Consider the following 12,295-nt stretch of genomic DNA (forward strand, 5'->3'; position numbering starts at 1 on the left):
GTGTGACAGAGCGAGAGAGTGAGACAGAGTGAGACAGAGTGTGTGTGACAGAGATAGAGTGAGACAGAGTGAGAGAGAGTGAGACAGAGTGTGTGTGACAGAGATAGAGTGAGAGAGAGTGTGACAGAGATAGAGTGAGACAGAGTGAGAGAGAGTGAGACAGAGTGTGTGTGACAGAGATAGAGTGAGAGAGAGTGTGACAGAGATAGAGTGAGACAGAGTGAGAGAGAGTGAGACAGAGTGTGTGTGAGAGAGAGAGAGAGAGAGAGAGACAGAGTGAGACAGAGTGAGAATGAGAGAGACAGACTGAGAGAGACTGAGAGAGAAAGAGAATGAGACAGAGTGAGAGAGTGAGACAGAGTGTGTGTGACAGAGATAGAGTGAGACAGAGTGAGAGAGAGTGAGACAGAGTGTGTATGTGAGAGAGAGAGAGACAGACAGAGTGAGAGAGACAGAGTGAGAATGAGAGAGACAGACAGTGAGAGAGACTGAGAGAGAAAGAGAATGAGACAGAGTGAGAGAGTGAGACAGAGTGAGAGAATGAGACAGAGTGAGAGAGTGAGACAGAGTGAGAGAGAGAGAGAGAGAGAGAGAGAGAGTGTGTGAGAGGAAGACTGAGATGAAGAGGAGTGTGTATGGGTATAGGTAAGCTTTATCAATAATCATTCAAGAATGTAATATGTGTAAAATTTGTTTTTAAAAGTTTGTTTTTAGTTTGTATATTTATTTTGTAATTTGTCTGTTCACTTTCTGCAAGATTTTCCATTAAAAACTAGAGCTGATTAGAATATTTTTTTCTTGATTGCTATATTCTAACAGACATTTTATCCGATTTGTTACAGACGATATTTTAATGAATATAAATATTTTTTATTCTAACTTAAAACAAGAAGTTAAATACTTCCTGTATAAAGCATCTTAATTATTGTTCCATATTGTCTATTAAAATATTTCTTCCTCCTCATTCGTCATGATTCACTATTATTGTTTCTTTCTTATTGTTTATTATGTTTAGTATTTTTTTGTATATTAATTACGTTACTAATGAACTAGTTAGTAGTTCTGTTTGAGTGATGTAGGAAAATGTCTCATGCTGCTTTGAAATTGAAATCTTTAGAAATGAAGACAGTTTTGGAATTGTTACTAACATGAGTGTAGAAGCTTAGTGTGTTATTTATTTCTTGTTACAGTCACATTTATTTCTGACATTTTAAAAAAGGGTTTTAAAAGAGGATCAGGATAAAAGACAAAGAGAAGAAAAGCTCTCAGATGTGTTGGGTCTGATCTCTCATCACTCTTCTACTCACTGACTTGACTAGGCTTGTTAATTGGTTGTCATGGTTACACTGCTAGCAGCCCTCAGAACAATCCAAAAACTTTTAAAGCCATAATATCAACAGCTTGGGTTTATTGGTTACTAAATATACTTTGTTACCGGAGAAACCCTCACCTAGAGAATTTTGGCTGGAGCTTAAGCAAACATTGAGATAATGTGGAAGGGCCGAAGGGGAAGAAAAGCAGTTCCACTGATGACATTTGTACCTGAGCTCTTTAAACTTTTGTCTTTTCAAATTCCCTTAATATTTCACAATGATCACCAAGCACGGGAGGTACAAAAATAAATATCTGTTTATTAATTAGACCTCTTCTGCATGCTTGAAAATTTTTATTGATGTCACACAGCATTCACTTGTAGAGTGGGAGTTAACAGGATTTCGTGCAATGAGCCTACACACGTCATACGGGGTCACTGGGGTAAGTCGTGTTAAGTATGTTGTTGAAGTCTCAATTAGAAGTGGCCTTAGATGAGCATAGGTTCATGCAAGCACATGAGACAGAAGTGTGACAAATTCTTAATTCTGAGAGCAGTATTTCCAGAAACAAACTGTAAAAAAGAAAGAAAGAAGTTGTTAATAAATGTTACCTTCTGTACATTTTCACAGTTTATTATTACTGTGAACAGAAAATGAACTGAATACTCTTACTCTTCTTTACTCTTGAATTTCAGCTCACCTCTCTTGTTAGTTTTCTTAGGAGTCGAGGGAAAAGTCTTCTTGAATGCCTTTCCGTTCAGGAGTTTGGGATCCACTTGGTCAGTACTAGCCTTAGCTGAAGCACCTCTGCTGACCACAGATGACACCGTAGTGGATTTCGTGTTTCCCTCTGAAATCTACAGTCATATCAAAAGAGGCCAAAATTACTGATGAGGAAACAGGAAAAAAATCCATACAGAACTGTTTTTTATATTCTTTAATCATCAGTCATCAGTTATAAACTTACCATTTTATTCTTTTTTCCTGGACTGCGACTGTTGCTATTACCTTTAAACAGATCAAAACGTAGACATAAATTATTTTATACATTTACTTTTCAGTTACTCCCTAAAGCCTACTGCTCTATGATAAAACAGTGAAACTAATAGAAGAGAGGAATGCATGTCTAAAACTGAGGAAAAATTCACCACAGTGTAAGAAATCATGGATACCATATTGTACCTTTATTGGTCATCAGGGTTTCACCCGCGAGTGTGTGTCTTTGGTATTGTTAGTACTGTTAGTATCACTGGAAAATAACATTTTCTTCTGCTGTACTATTACTGGCTTTAGATTTAATGTAGTCTCAGTGTGTCTTATATTAAAGATACCTAGTAGTTAAGTTAAAAAAAAAAAGTACACTTGTGGTTTTTATGTCAGAGTTAAAAAGATGTACAGTTTAGTGCTTATTTTCCTGAGAATTTAATGGATTGCAGCAACTTTAATCTGAATGCTGATATTAATGTTTTATTCATTGATTATCAGAATATTGTTCTTATAGTATCATGATTACTTAGTATGAGTAAAAATGCTGAATCAGCAATAGTTTGCTGCAAGAAATGAGCAACTGTGGCAAAAGTTTGTCCTTTTTCTTACCTCTTGTTAGGAAAGTGAGATGGCTGTTTAGTGTATTGTTGAGTGACCTATGAAGCTCCTCAAGAGCACTCAGCATATGCAGCATCTTCTCTCGTCTGTCTGCTGTGCTGCTGGCTGAATTCATCTTTGCTCTTTTGGTCTTGCTTTGTTTATTTGAACTTACAAACGCTGATATTAGCGTCAGTGGTTTGCGAACACTGCTGTCTACCATTGGTACACGATCCTCTATTTCAGGCTCATCCATTAAAGAGCCAAGGTTAAGCTGATTGTCCAAACTGTTGGTTGCTGCTACTATATTTTCTAGTCCATCAGAATCAATTAGAACTGAAGCCAGGTTCATTCTTCGGCCTTGAGCGTTAGTTGCTGCCAATATTTTATCCAGGAAATGTGGACTGTTTATGGCTTTGTCTAAACGACCTGAAGGTCTTACAGGGACTGTCATTTCCTGTGCGTCAAAATACGTAGTCATATCGCGGATGTCTGGGCCACTCGTCCAAGGATCTGTTGGTTTCTCGTCACCTTTTGATTAAAATATTAATATTAAACACATAAGTACTTGTGACCCCATGGCTTTATATCACTATGCCACTAACAGGTCAACGTTAACAAGAAGCTTAAGTCATTTCTCTTTCATTCCGGAAAACAGAAACAGAGTTAATCAAATCTACAAAGTTGTAAACAAAATAAATGTTTAATAGGACTGTATAATAGGATAGGACATGATGCTGTACCATGCAAGCTTGTGATCAAGACTGCAGAACTATTAATATCTGTTTTTACTGAAAATTATTTTAGTAACTTTTTTTAGGATTAATAAAGATAACCACTTTAAGAAATATTCTGTTCGAGCATATCTGAAGTCTTCCATGGTCTTTATTATTAATTTAGAAAGTAACACATGACAATTATTCATCAAATTACAACAGAAACTCAACTTCACATTCGCAGAAGAATGAACAAACAGTAGAGGATTGTTGGCTGATTAAAGCTGGTTAACATCAGACCTTAAGCTTGTTTGATTTCATTCACAAATCAGTTGTTAAAATACTGTACATCTCTTATTTACTAGAGAAAAACTTGTTTAAGGTTATAACAAGATGAAAATATTTGACAACAATCAGAGTCTTTACCTGTTAATGATGTCTTTTGAAGGTCTGGTACTTCTGAAGTTACAGGTGCAGCATCCAGAGCGGGAGCTAAAATCACCATTGCTACTACTGTTAATAATTTCCTCATGCATCGTTTCTGCATCTTGGCTTCGTCTGAAACACTACACGATAGCAGATCTAGCATTTATGATTAAAAATAACTGTCCGGTGCAGAGTTTTATTAAAATTTGTTTTTAATAGATGATATAGATCATCTCTCACTGCAATAAACACACACCTGTTAATCTAATGCGCCCCTACAATGAGAAGGCTTGTCGAGTGTGTGATGTCTATGTGCTTCGCTTTCTCTTCCATCATGCAGGTGCTGTTACCCCTTTTAAACCTAGAAAGGTTTGGGCGTGGGGTAGAGACCTGCCTTGGCAATGGCCAATCTGGAAAAATCCTCCTCCTTATCATGGATTGGCGTCTTTGTGACATTTAGGACTGTGTTTGGTGTTGGGGCCTTCCATTGTAAATAAGGCAGTCGGCAATGGGCCCTTCTGCGTCAGAGTCTCTTTCTCCTTTGGCCCCTGTGCAAACACATTAGGAAATGCCCTATCACTGCTTATACAATATAGACAATGGGAAATGTCCAATCCAAAGATTATTTAATCATTCATTTAGGCAAATACCTGAATAAATGCAGAACACAACTATACTTGAAAGCATTAGCACCGAGTAGCTTGACATATCTAACTAAAAATGATTGTACAAGCTCGTGTATATGGAAATCCCGTATACACGAGCTTGTACAATCATTTTTAGTTAGATATGTCAAGCTACTCGGTGCTAAAACAAATGTGATTAAATGTTATTAAAAAATGATTTTAATTTTAGGGACCTCGGATTGATATAATAACTGTGGAAATGTAATTCTGTGTGTTCTGATGTAATTCAAAAGTGTTCTGATTTGAGTCAGAAAGTGATTTCAGGGTTTTTTATGTTGATGATAATGGTACCAGAGATTCCAGTCTCTATTTGTCTGCTTCTCTGATGTCAGGAGCGAGGGATGCGGAATCTGAGCGAAACAGACGACAGAGGAGACAGAACCACAGCACTGGATGAATGGAGGTTTAGAAAGCCAGTTGCTGGGAAGGCGCCACTTAACCTACAACTATTTAGTAATTCATTACCCATGTATATTTGAATACTGACTCATTCTTTGACATGTGTGTATCTGTTTGCATGTTTTTGTGCCAATACTTACATGGGTATTGTTTAACTGATTCTTGTTCTTTATTAAAATTCCTTGGTCCTATTTTTAGGGACTAAAGAATCTGGGTGGAAATAAAGGAATAATAAAGGACTAAGGAATAAAGTGGGAATAAAGAAGCTCTGCTTGTGCACATTTTTCCCCTCATTTCTGTAAAATGCTGTTCTAGATGAGGTAAGACTCTGTAAATGAGGCACTGCTAGGATTAAACGTACATTAAATTACTTGATGAACAGAACAGGTAATGTGAGGTGACACTTGATAATATATTAATTAAAATGACTATTTTAAATGACTGTGGAAATCCCTAATAAAAGCAAGGATGATGTGTTTTCTTAAGTTGCTATGGTTTATGTGATGAGAAACTAAACGATTTTCTGACTTGTTAAGAGAAATCCATCACATTGTTATAAAAATTATTGTTATACCTTTGGTCTTATCTCACTACTTGTTTTCTAGGTTAATGCCTTATTACACATTAATAGCAATCAAACCAAAAGCATTTTTATTAATTTATGTGAGTCATTGTGGCAACAACAACAAATACAATCCATCTAATTACTGACTAAAGTTACGAATGAGAAAGATGAGATGAGATCAATTTTTCAGTCCTGTCTTTTGGGATGTCATATTCAGTGACAATCCAATAAATGACTGCAATGTATACATACTATATGTTATTTGTGTTCAGCATATGATTATTAACCTTATTTCCATCAACATCCTCTGTGGCAGTTAAACATATTTGATTTATGAGGTGTTTTAGTGATGAGAGATGAAACTTCCCAAAGTGTCTCCATGAAAAATATATTGTCTTTTTTTTTTTTTTACAATATGAAGTGGTAATAAGTTAAATAAGTAATAAGTTTAATAAGTAAATCTTCTGTCTTAGTTTGAAGACAACCAGAGATTTATCTGTTCTGACACTCAGGGGAAGTTCACTCAGCCTCTTTGTCTTGATGCATGACTTCGATGTATCTTGAGGGATGCAGGTCGAGTCAAGATGCTTCATGGAAATGCTGTGGAGAGCAGCCCAAGGCAGACACACTGCGAAACCATCAATTAGTTACATACAGTTCTAATGAAGTCTAATGAGTCATCTCCTATAAATACAGGGTTTAAAAGAGCAGGGTTTATTCGTGTATTTAAGCTAGGTGAGGGTCCATTTTACACAAGCATTAAGACAGAGAGAGTCAGTGAAGACTGAAAACTTAAATCAATTTCAATTTATTTGTAATTTGTTTATTTGTAGATGTACAGAAATATAAAAACATTTACAATGGAAATTACAGAGTTTAAAATTGCATTTATTAAGTTGTTATTTATTCAAATGATTATATTTCTAAAACAAGTTGTGCAGCGAGATTCAGGATCAGATGCAGATGTGGTCCCCAGATAAACTCTCTCTAGTCATCAAACACATATTTCTCTTTTGTTCCTGACAAACCTTTTGAAATGGTCTCATTCAGTTCTTTATTTTAAAGCACATTTTTTAATAAGTTAAAATAAACTAATCTTTGTTAAATATGCTAATTGGATTCATGTCATTAAACTTGCAGTACATAAACGTGGCGGTAGATGGTGCTATAATACTGCAAATTTCATTATGTCGGTAGAAACACTTCTACAGACGCTACACAGCCACCTAGAAGTGTTTTATGTCCCTGCCAGAAAACCAGCAAACAAGATGATCATGTGAAAACAGGAATTGTTGATATTGCTGAAAAGATAGATGTTAAGGAAACCTGGATGGTCCAGTCACTACATCAGGGACACAAGAGGAGCAGGTTTAAAACTGTTGTAGAGAGATTTCTGTTGTTCTGTTCAAATAAATAATCTCTGTAATGCTTTATTTGTTCCTTTTTAATGGTGATCCATACATGAAATGTTTGATTTACATTTTGTACATAAGTGTGATTCTCTTTTGGGGAAAAGAAGTGGATAAATTAAATGAAAACATCTCTTTATGTTATATCGGATGTTTGTCTGTTAACCTGCCATGTGAGGAGAAGCAAAAAATAAAGAAAAGATAGAAAAGTGATGGACAGAGCAGAGGAGGAGAAGGTCAGAGCCCAGAAAAGAGCGATTTGTTTTCAGTGAAACTGGAGAGCTCGCCCCCACTTACCACCAGCACAACCTACAGCAGAATCAATTACCACTTGTGAGGATGAAACCAAAGCCATGCAACACAGTAAGGGCATGACCCAAGGAGTGTGTAATTGAGGGTGTGCATGTGTCTGTAGGTACGAGAGAGACAGGACACAGAGATTGTTCAGTTTGTTTGTGATTTGTGTTACCCAGGGTGTGCTCAGATTCTAATTAGTGAAAAGTGTGACTCAGTTGTGGTCATATTTTAATACAAATTCCTTTGTTCCCTGAATAGTTTAGTGTGTGTGTGTGTGTGTGTGTGTGTGTGTGTGTGTGTGTGTGTGTGTGTGTGTGTGTGTGTGTGTGTGTGTGTGTGTGTGTGTGTGCACTCTCCTCGACCACTGGGTGCTGAGGGCAGCCTGTGTGTTGTCACTCTACACCTCGAGGACACTGTGGCTCACCAGAGGCCAGTGTGGTTCAGCAAGGGTTTGGAAACGTCTGAAACCTTTAACCACAGGAGCACGTTGGCCACCCAAGCTGTCAGGGCATGGGTAATCACAAAACAAACTAGGGCAATGCCATTCCACATCCAGAGTAGGAGACCCAAACTGAGCACTCTTACCCCACTAAATTTTGAGTTTAAATTCAGAATATTCACAAGTCTGTGAGCTAATTGGGTTGCTTTGAAATCATCAATTAGATAAATATACTTTTAATTAAGTCTGAAACATGCAATTGTATTATGAACGTTACCCATAATACTGGATTATCTGTTAGAGTAACAATGTTAGTAAACTCTAAATCAGAAATAAATGTTTCACTTACCCTAAGGCATTTAGTGCAGGGAGAAAACATTCTGAGAGCATTCTGCACCCACAAACATATACTGTGATTATTTTTGCTTTGCCAATATTTATAATAATAATAATAATAATAATAATAATAATAATAATAATGATAATAATAATGATAATAATTGTTATCTTTACTATTATTATCATTATTATTATTATTATTAATAATAATAATAATAATAATAATAATAATAATAATAATAATAATAATAATAATAATAATAATAATAATAATAATAATAATAATAATAATAATAATAATAATAATATAATTACGGCACTGTTTGATTAAATGCTAATAAATGTGGTCACTATGTGATTATGACCACCTCTTACACCCCGTTTCATGACGCATTAAGGTGTGCTATAGAATACAGTAAGACATTTCATCATTGTGAAGTAAATTAATCTGAGCATCTATCAATGGTTCAACACCTGTCTTTCAGATCTGATGAAATATCAGCTAAGCAGCAGCAGAGTCTGACGAGAAAGCCTGAAGGAGGAGTAGAAATAGAGGGATGAAAGGAGAGGAGTGAACAGAGCAGAGGGATAAAAGTGTGAATGGGTCCTGAAGGAAATCAAGGAGGACAGTACAAGTGATTGGTTACTATTAGCAGACTCTAATGGGTGTGACATCGATAAGGACTGTAACTTGATCTCATGTTTTTTAGTGCTAACTGCTGCACTCCCGTCGAGCCATCAATCATTATTGCACTCGGACTGGATTCCTTAGCTTGCTAAATATTTAATAAGCTTTTAAAAAGAAAACAGGCAGAAAACGAGAGTTAGTGGGGAAAAAGATTACCTCAGATTTTCCTCTTTTACTTTTGTTCTTTCTTCCACAGGAGGTCAAACATTTGTTCTTTAACTTTTTATTGTAATCCTGGATGATTTTCTTGAGACAAAAGAAATCAAGCATGAAAATCAAGCACTTTTTTATGCATTGCTCCAAACTCTCAGAAAATATCAATCAGAATGACTGACGTTTGCTCATAGATGCATAAACACACCAAGCTGTCAAAACCTTTTCATCACAGACTACTGACATGCCTCCAAAGTCACAGAAACACTCCGAATCAGACTCTTCCCTGGATCCATAATTAAAGTATATATTACTGCACATGGTGTGGTGTCAGGTGACCAGAGGTGAGATCTGATGCCTGGAACTCCGGTTCTATAACACTGGGCCCATTAGCAGGTATGAATTATACATTCAATGCCAACATGTGCCCAAAGATGGAGAGAGGGATAAAGGGAGAGTGAGAACCAGGCAGTTTGGACATTCACTCAAATTCTAAGCAGTTTAATGTAAAAAGGAATATTAAAAGACTCCAGTGGGCCTCGACACTTGACCGTTGATGGTGGGCATCGACCACAACCTGTGATTAAACGATTTTCATTCAATATCAAGCAAAATCTTCTTGTCTACTCAGGGCCTGCTCATGCATGACCCCCACATGTGTCTCTTCATTTTTTGTGTGTGGTTTTTGTAAATTATTTTTGAGAAATATTTGAGAATAATTTCTAACTGATCAGCACTTTTCAGATTATGGTCAAATCCCAAAACATTGTGAACAGGTTTTCTTCAGCAAAGAAAAAAGGAAGAAAGACATGTTTTTATCAGTAATTATAAGAAACTCTTTTTGGATACTGTTTTATTTAGCTAACTAATTGTGCAGCACCATTAATGATGTGTTATTTACTCAATCCTGTAATGAACTATATATCACCTCACAGGGGTGGGGTAGAGGGGCTTCTGTGGCTGCATCTAAAACCACATATACCAAACTAAATTGTGTGTCAAATTAGTACACCAGATGTATTAGTTTGAACACATGGTTTATTCCGATAGTATGCAGATTGTGTATACAAGTGTAGGTAAGATTAGGTTAGGTTCTAAGTGATATAATAAAGGTAATATCAATAAAATCTAAATATATTATAAATAAATACAGTATGCATTTTTTTCTCTTGTGCATGGGTTAACCTATATAAGGTTGAATAAACAATAGGTTTTTACATTTACATTTACAGCATTTGGCAGACGCCCTTATCCAGAGCGACGTACATAAGTGCTTAAATCTCTAACATTGAATACATTAATGCTGGTTCACTAGGTTACATACTTAAGATACCATGAGTCTAAAACATTTGTTCAAAGTTACAGTAAAATATGTCAAAGGTTGCGTTTTTGGCTTTGTAGGACAGCATCAGTGTTTTGAATCGGATGCGTGCAGCTACCGGAAGCCAGTGGAGGGATCGCAGCAGCTTGGTGGTATGTGAAAACTTTGGCAGGTTGAAAACAAGCCGAGCAGCTGCATTTTGGATCATTTGCAGAGGACGGATTGTGTTCATAGGTAGACCTGCCAGCAGTGCATTGCAGTAATCCAGTCTAGAAATGACAAGAGACTATAGGTTGTCTTCTCTTAGCTATATTTGTAATTCAGTGGCAGAATGATGAACATGAAAGAACTCAGTTTGGACAAGTACAATGTCACCATGATCTCACCATGAACTGTTTAAACCATTACATATAATGGTCTGGGTGAAAGATCGGGGTTCAAGTCTCAGCACTGCCAATCTGCCACTGTTGGGCCCTTGAGAAAGGCCCTTACCCCTCCCTGCTCCAGCATCGCCGTACCATGACAGACCCTGCGCACTGATCCCAACTTCCAACCCCTAACCCTTAATGCTCCAGGAGTGCTGTATCATGACTTACCCTGTGTTTTGACTCCAACTTCTTATGCTGGGATATGTGAAGAAGAGAATTTCCCTGTGATGTAGCGTATACTGTATGTGACAAATAAAGGCCTCTTCTTCTTCAGCCCTGGCTCTTACTGTTACTCTGACGCGTCTCTGTTTATCATCTCAGATGTCAAAGCAGCATGTAAGTGTGTCACAGCTATAACAGATGGAGAAGGTGAAACACTAATTACAAATATTTGGACCGATGTATCTTTCTGCCACAGGAATAGGTAAAGGGGACACAAGCTGAACTGTAAAGGCAAGCATTTGCAAGTCTCTTTAACACAGTTTCGACATTATACTAATGATCAATCTTGTCCAAAGTCGGTAAAAACAAAGTGCTTAGAATCAGATTAACAAAGGTAAATTAGCCCCTCTGTGATATTTTAGCAATTACATTTACATTTACAGCATTTGGCAGATGTCCTTATCCAGAACGACATACTAAAGTACTTTTAAGTCTCAATGAATACACTGGTTCACTAGGGTACAGTTTAGATACCATGAGCCTAAAACTCTGTTCAGGATTTATTTTATTTACATATAAAACAAACAGAGAAAATAAGTTTCAGGAGAAGGTTGGCCTTCACCCGTTGTTTGAAGATGGACATCTAGATCCACCACCTACTGTACTGTATTGTTCATCCAGTTCCAGTTACCTCCCTTCTCTAATCATATGTAGTGTAAAGTTCTTAAATATCCCCAAAATGAATGTAAAACTTGATTCTTATTAGATTGTGTGTCTAATAGCCTAAATATGGTTGGCCAAAGCTCTACTTCATTTAATATTCCAAACCTACGCATTCCAGTATAACATTTCTTATCATCTCAGTCTTGGCCAGAGAATTATATTGTCTGTCTTGCTTCAATTTCTCTTTACGAATAAACTCATGGATGTATTTAGATGACAGTCATCTGAGTGATTTATGGTACACATTTGAAGAAAAGTGTGTTCTCCTTCAGTGACCTTACAATCATACAGTAGTGTACCGTTAAACCCATTTCCAGAAACAAATGGGTAAACAAAATGGAAACACCAGGCATACGGAAATAAAAAAAAAGAAACCTTTTGCTTCAGAAAATAAAACTGGCAGAGATTCGACCTGTAGTGTGTGTAAATATGAACCACAGAAATGACAGATTTTTTTAAATGAAATGTTTGAGTACACTTGACTGGAAATGATTCGTTGTCCAGCCGTGAGAGTCTGTGCATTGATTCTCTCTCCTGTCAAAGGCTTGTTCAAAAAGATTCAGTCAAAAACCTTCCCTTGCTGCTAGCGACATAACTTCAATCCTTTCTACACAGATCCATTAAGCTGAATTAAATGTATACTAAAA

At 36.6% G+C, this 12,295-nt stretch overlaps 1 protein-coding gene across 1 annotated transcript; it reads right to left on the reverse strand.

Moving 5' to 3' along the window:
- Positions 1-1,646: 1,646 nt before the first annotated feature.
- urp2 (urotensin II-related peptide) lies at positions 1,647-4,398 on the reverse strand. Its single transcript, XM_027155993.2, has 5 exons — positions 4,040-4,398; positions 2,910-3,428; positions 2,281-2,321; positions 2,014-2,170; positions 1,647-1,885 (listed from the first exon to the last, which is right to left on the reverse strand). The coding sequence occupies exons 1-5, from the start codon at positions 4,200-4,202 to the stop codon at positions 1,854-1,856; spliced, it is 912 nt and encodes a 303-aa protein (XP_027011794.2). The 5' UTR covers positions 4,203-4,398; the 3' UTR covers positions 1,647-1,853.
- Between the last annotated feature and the right edge of the window lie 7,897 nt (positions 4,399-12,295).

This window comes from Tachysurus fulvidraco, chromosome 18 (genome assembly GCF_022655615.1).
Source record: "Tachysurus fulvidraco isolate hzauxx_2018 chromosome 18, HZAU_PFXX_2.0, whole genome shotgun sequence".
Classification (NCBI taxonomy): domain Eukaryota; kingdom Metazoa; phylum Chordata; class Actinopteri; order Siluriformes; family Bagridae; genus Tachysurus; species Tachysurus fulvidraco.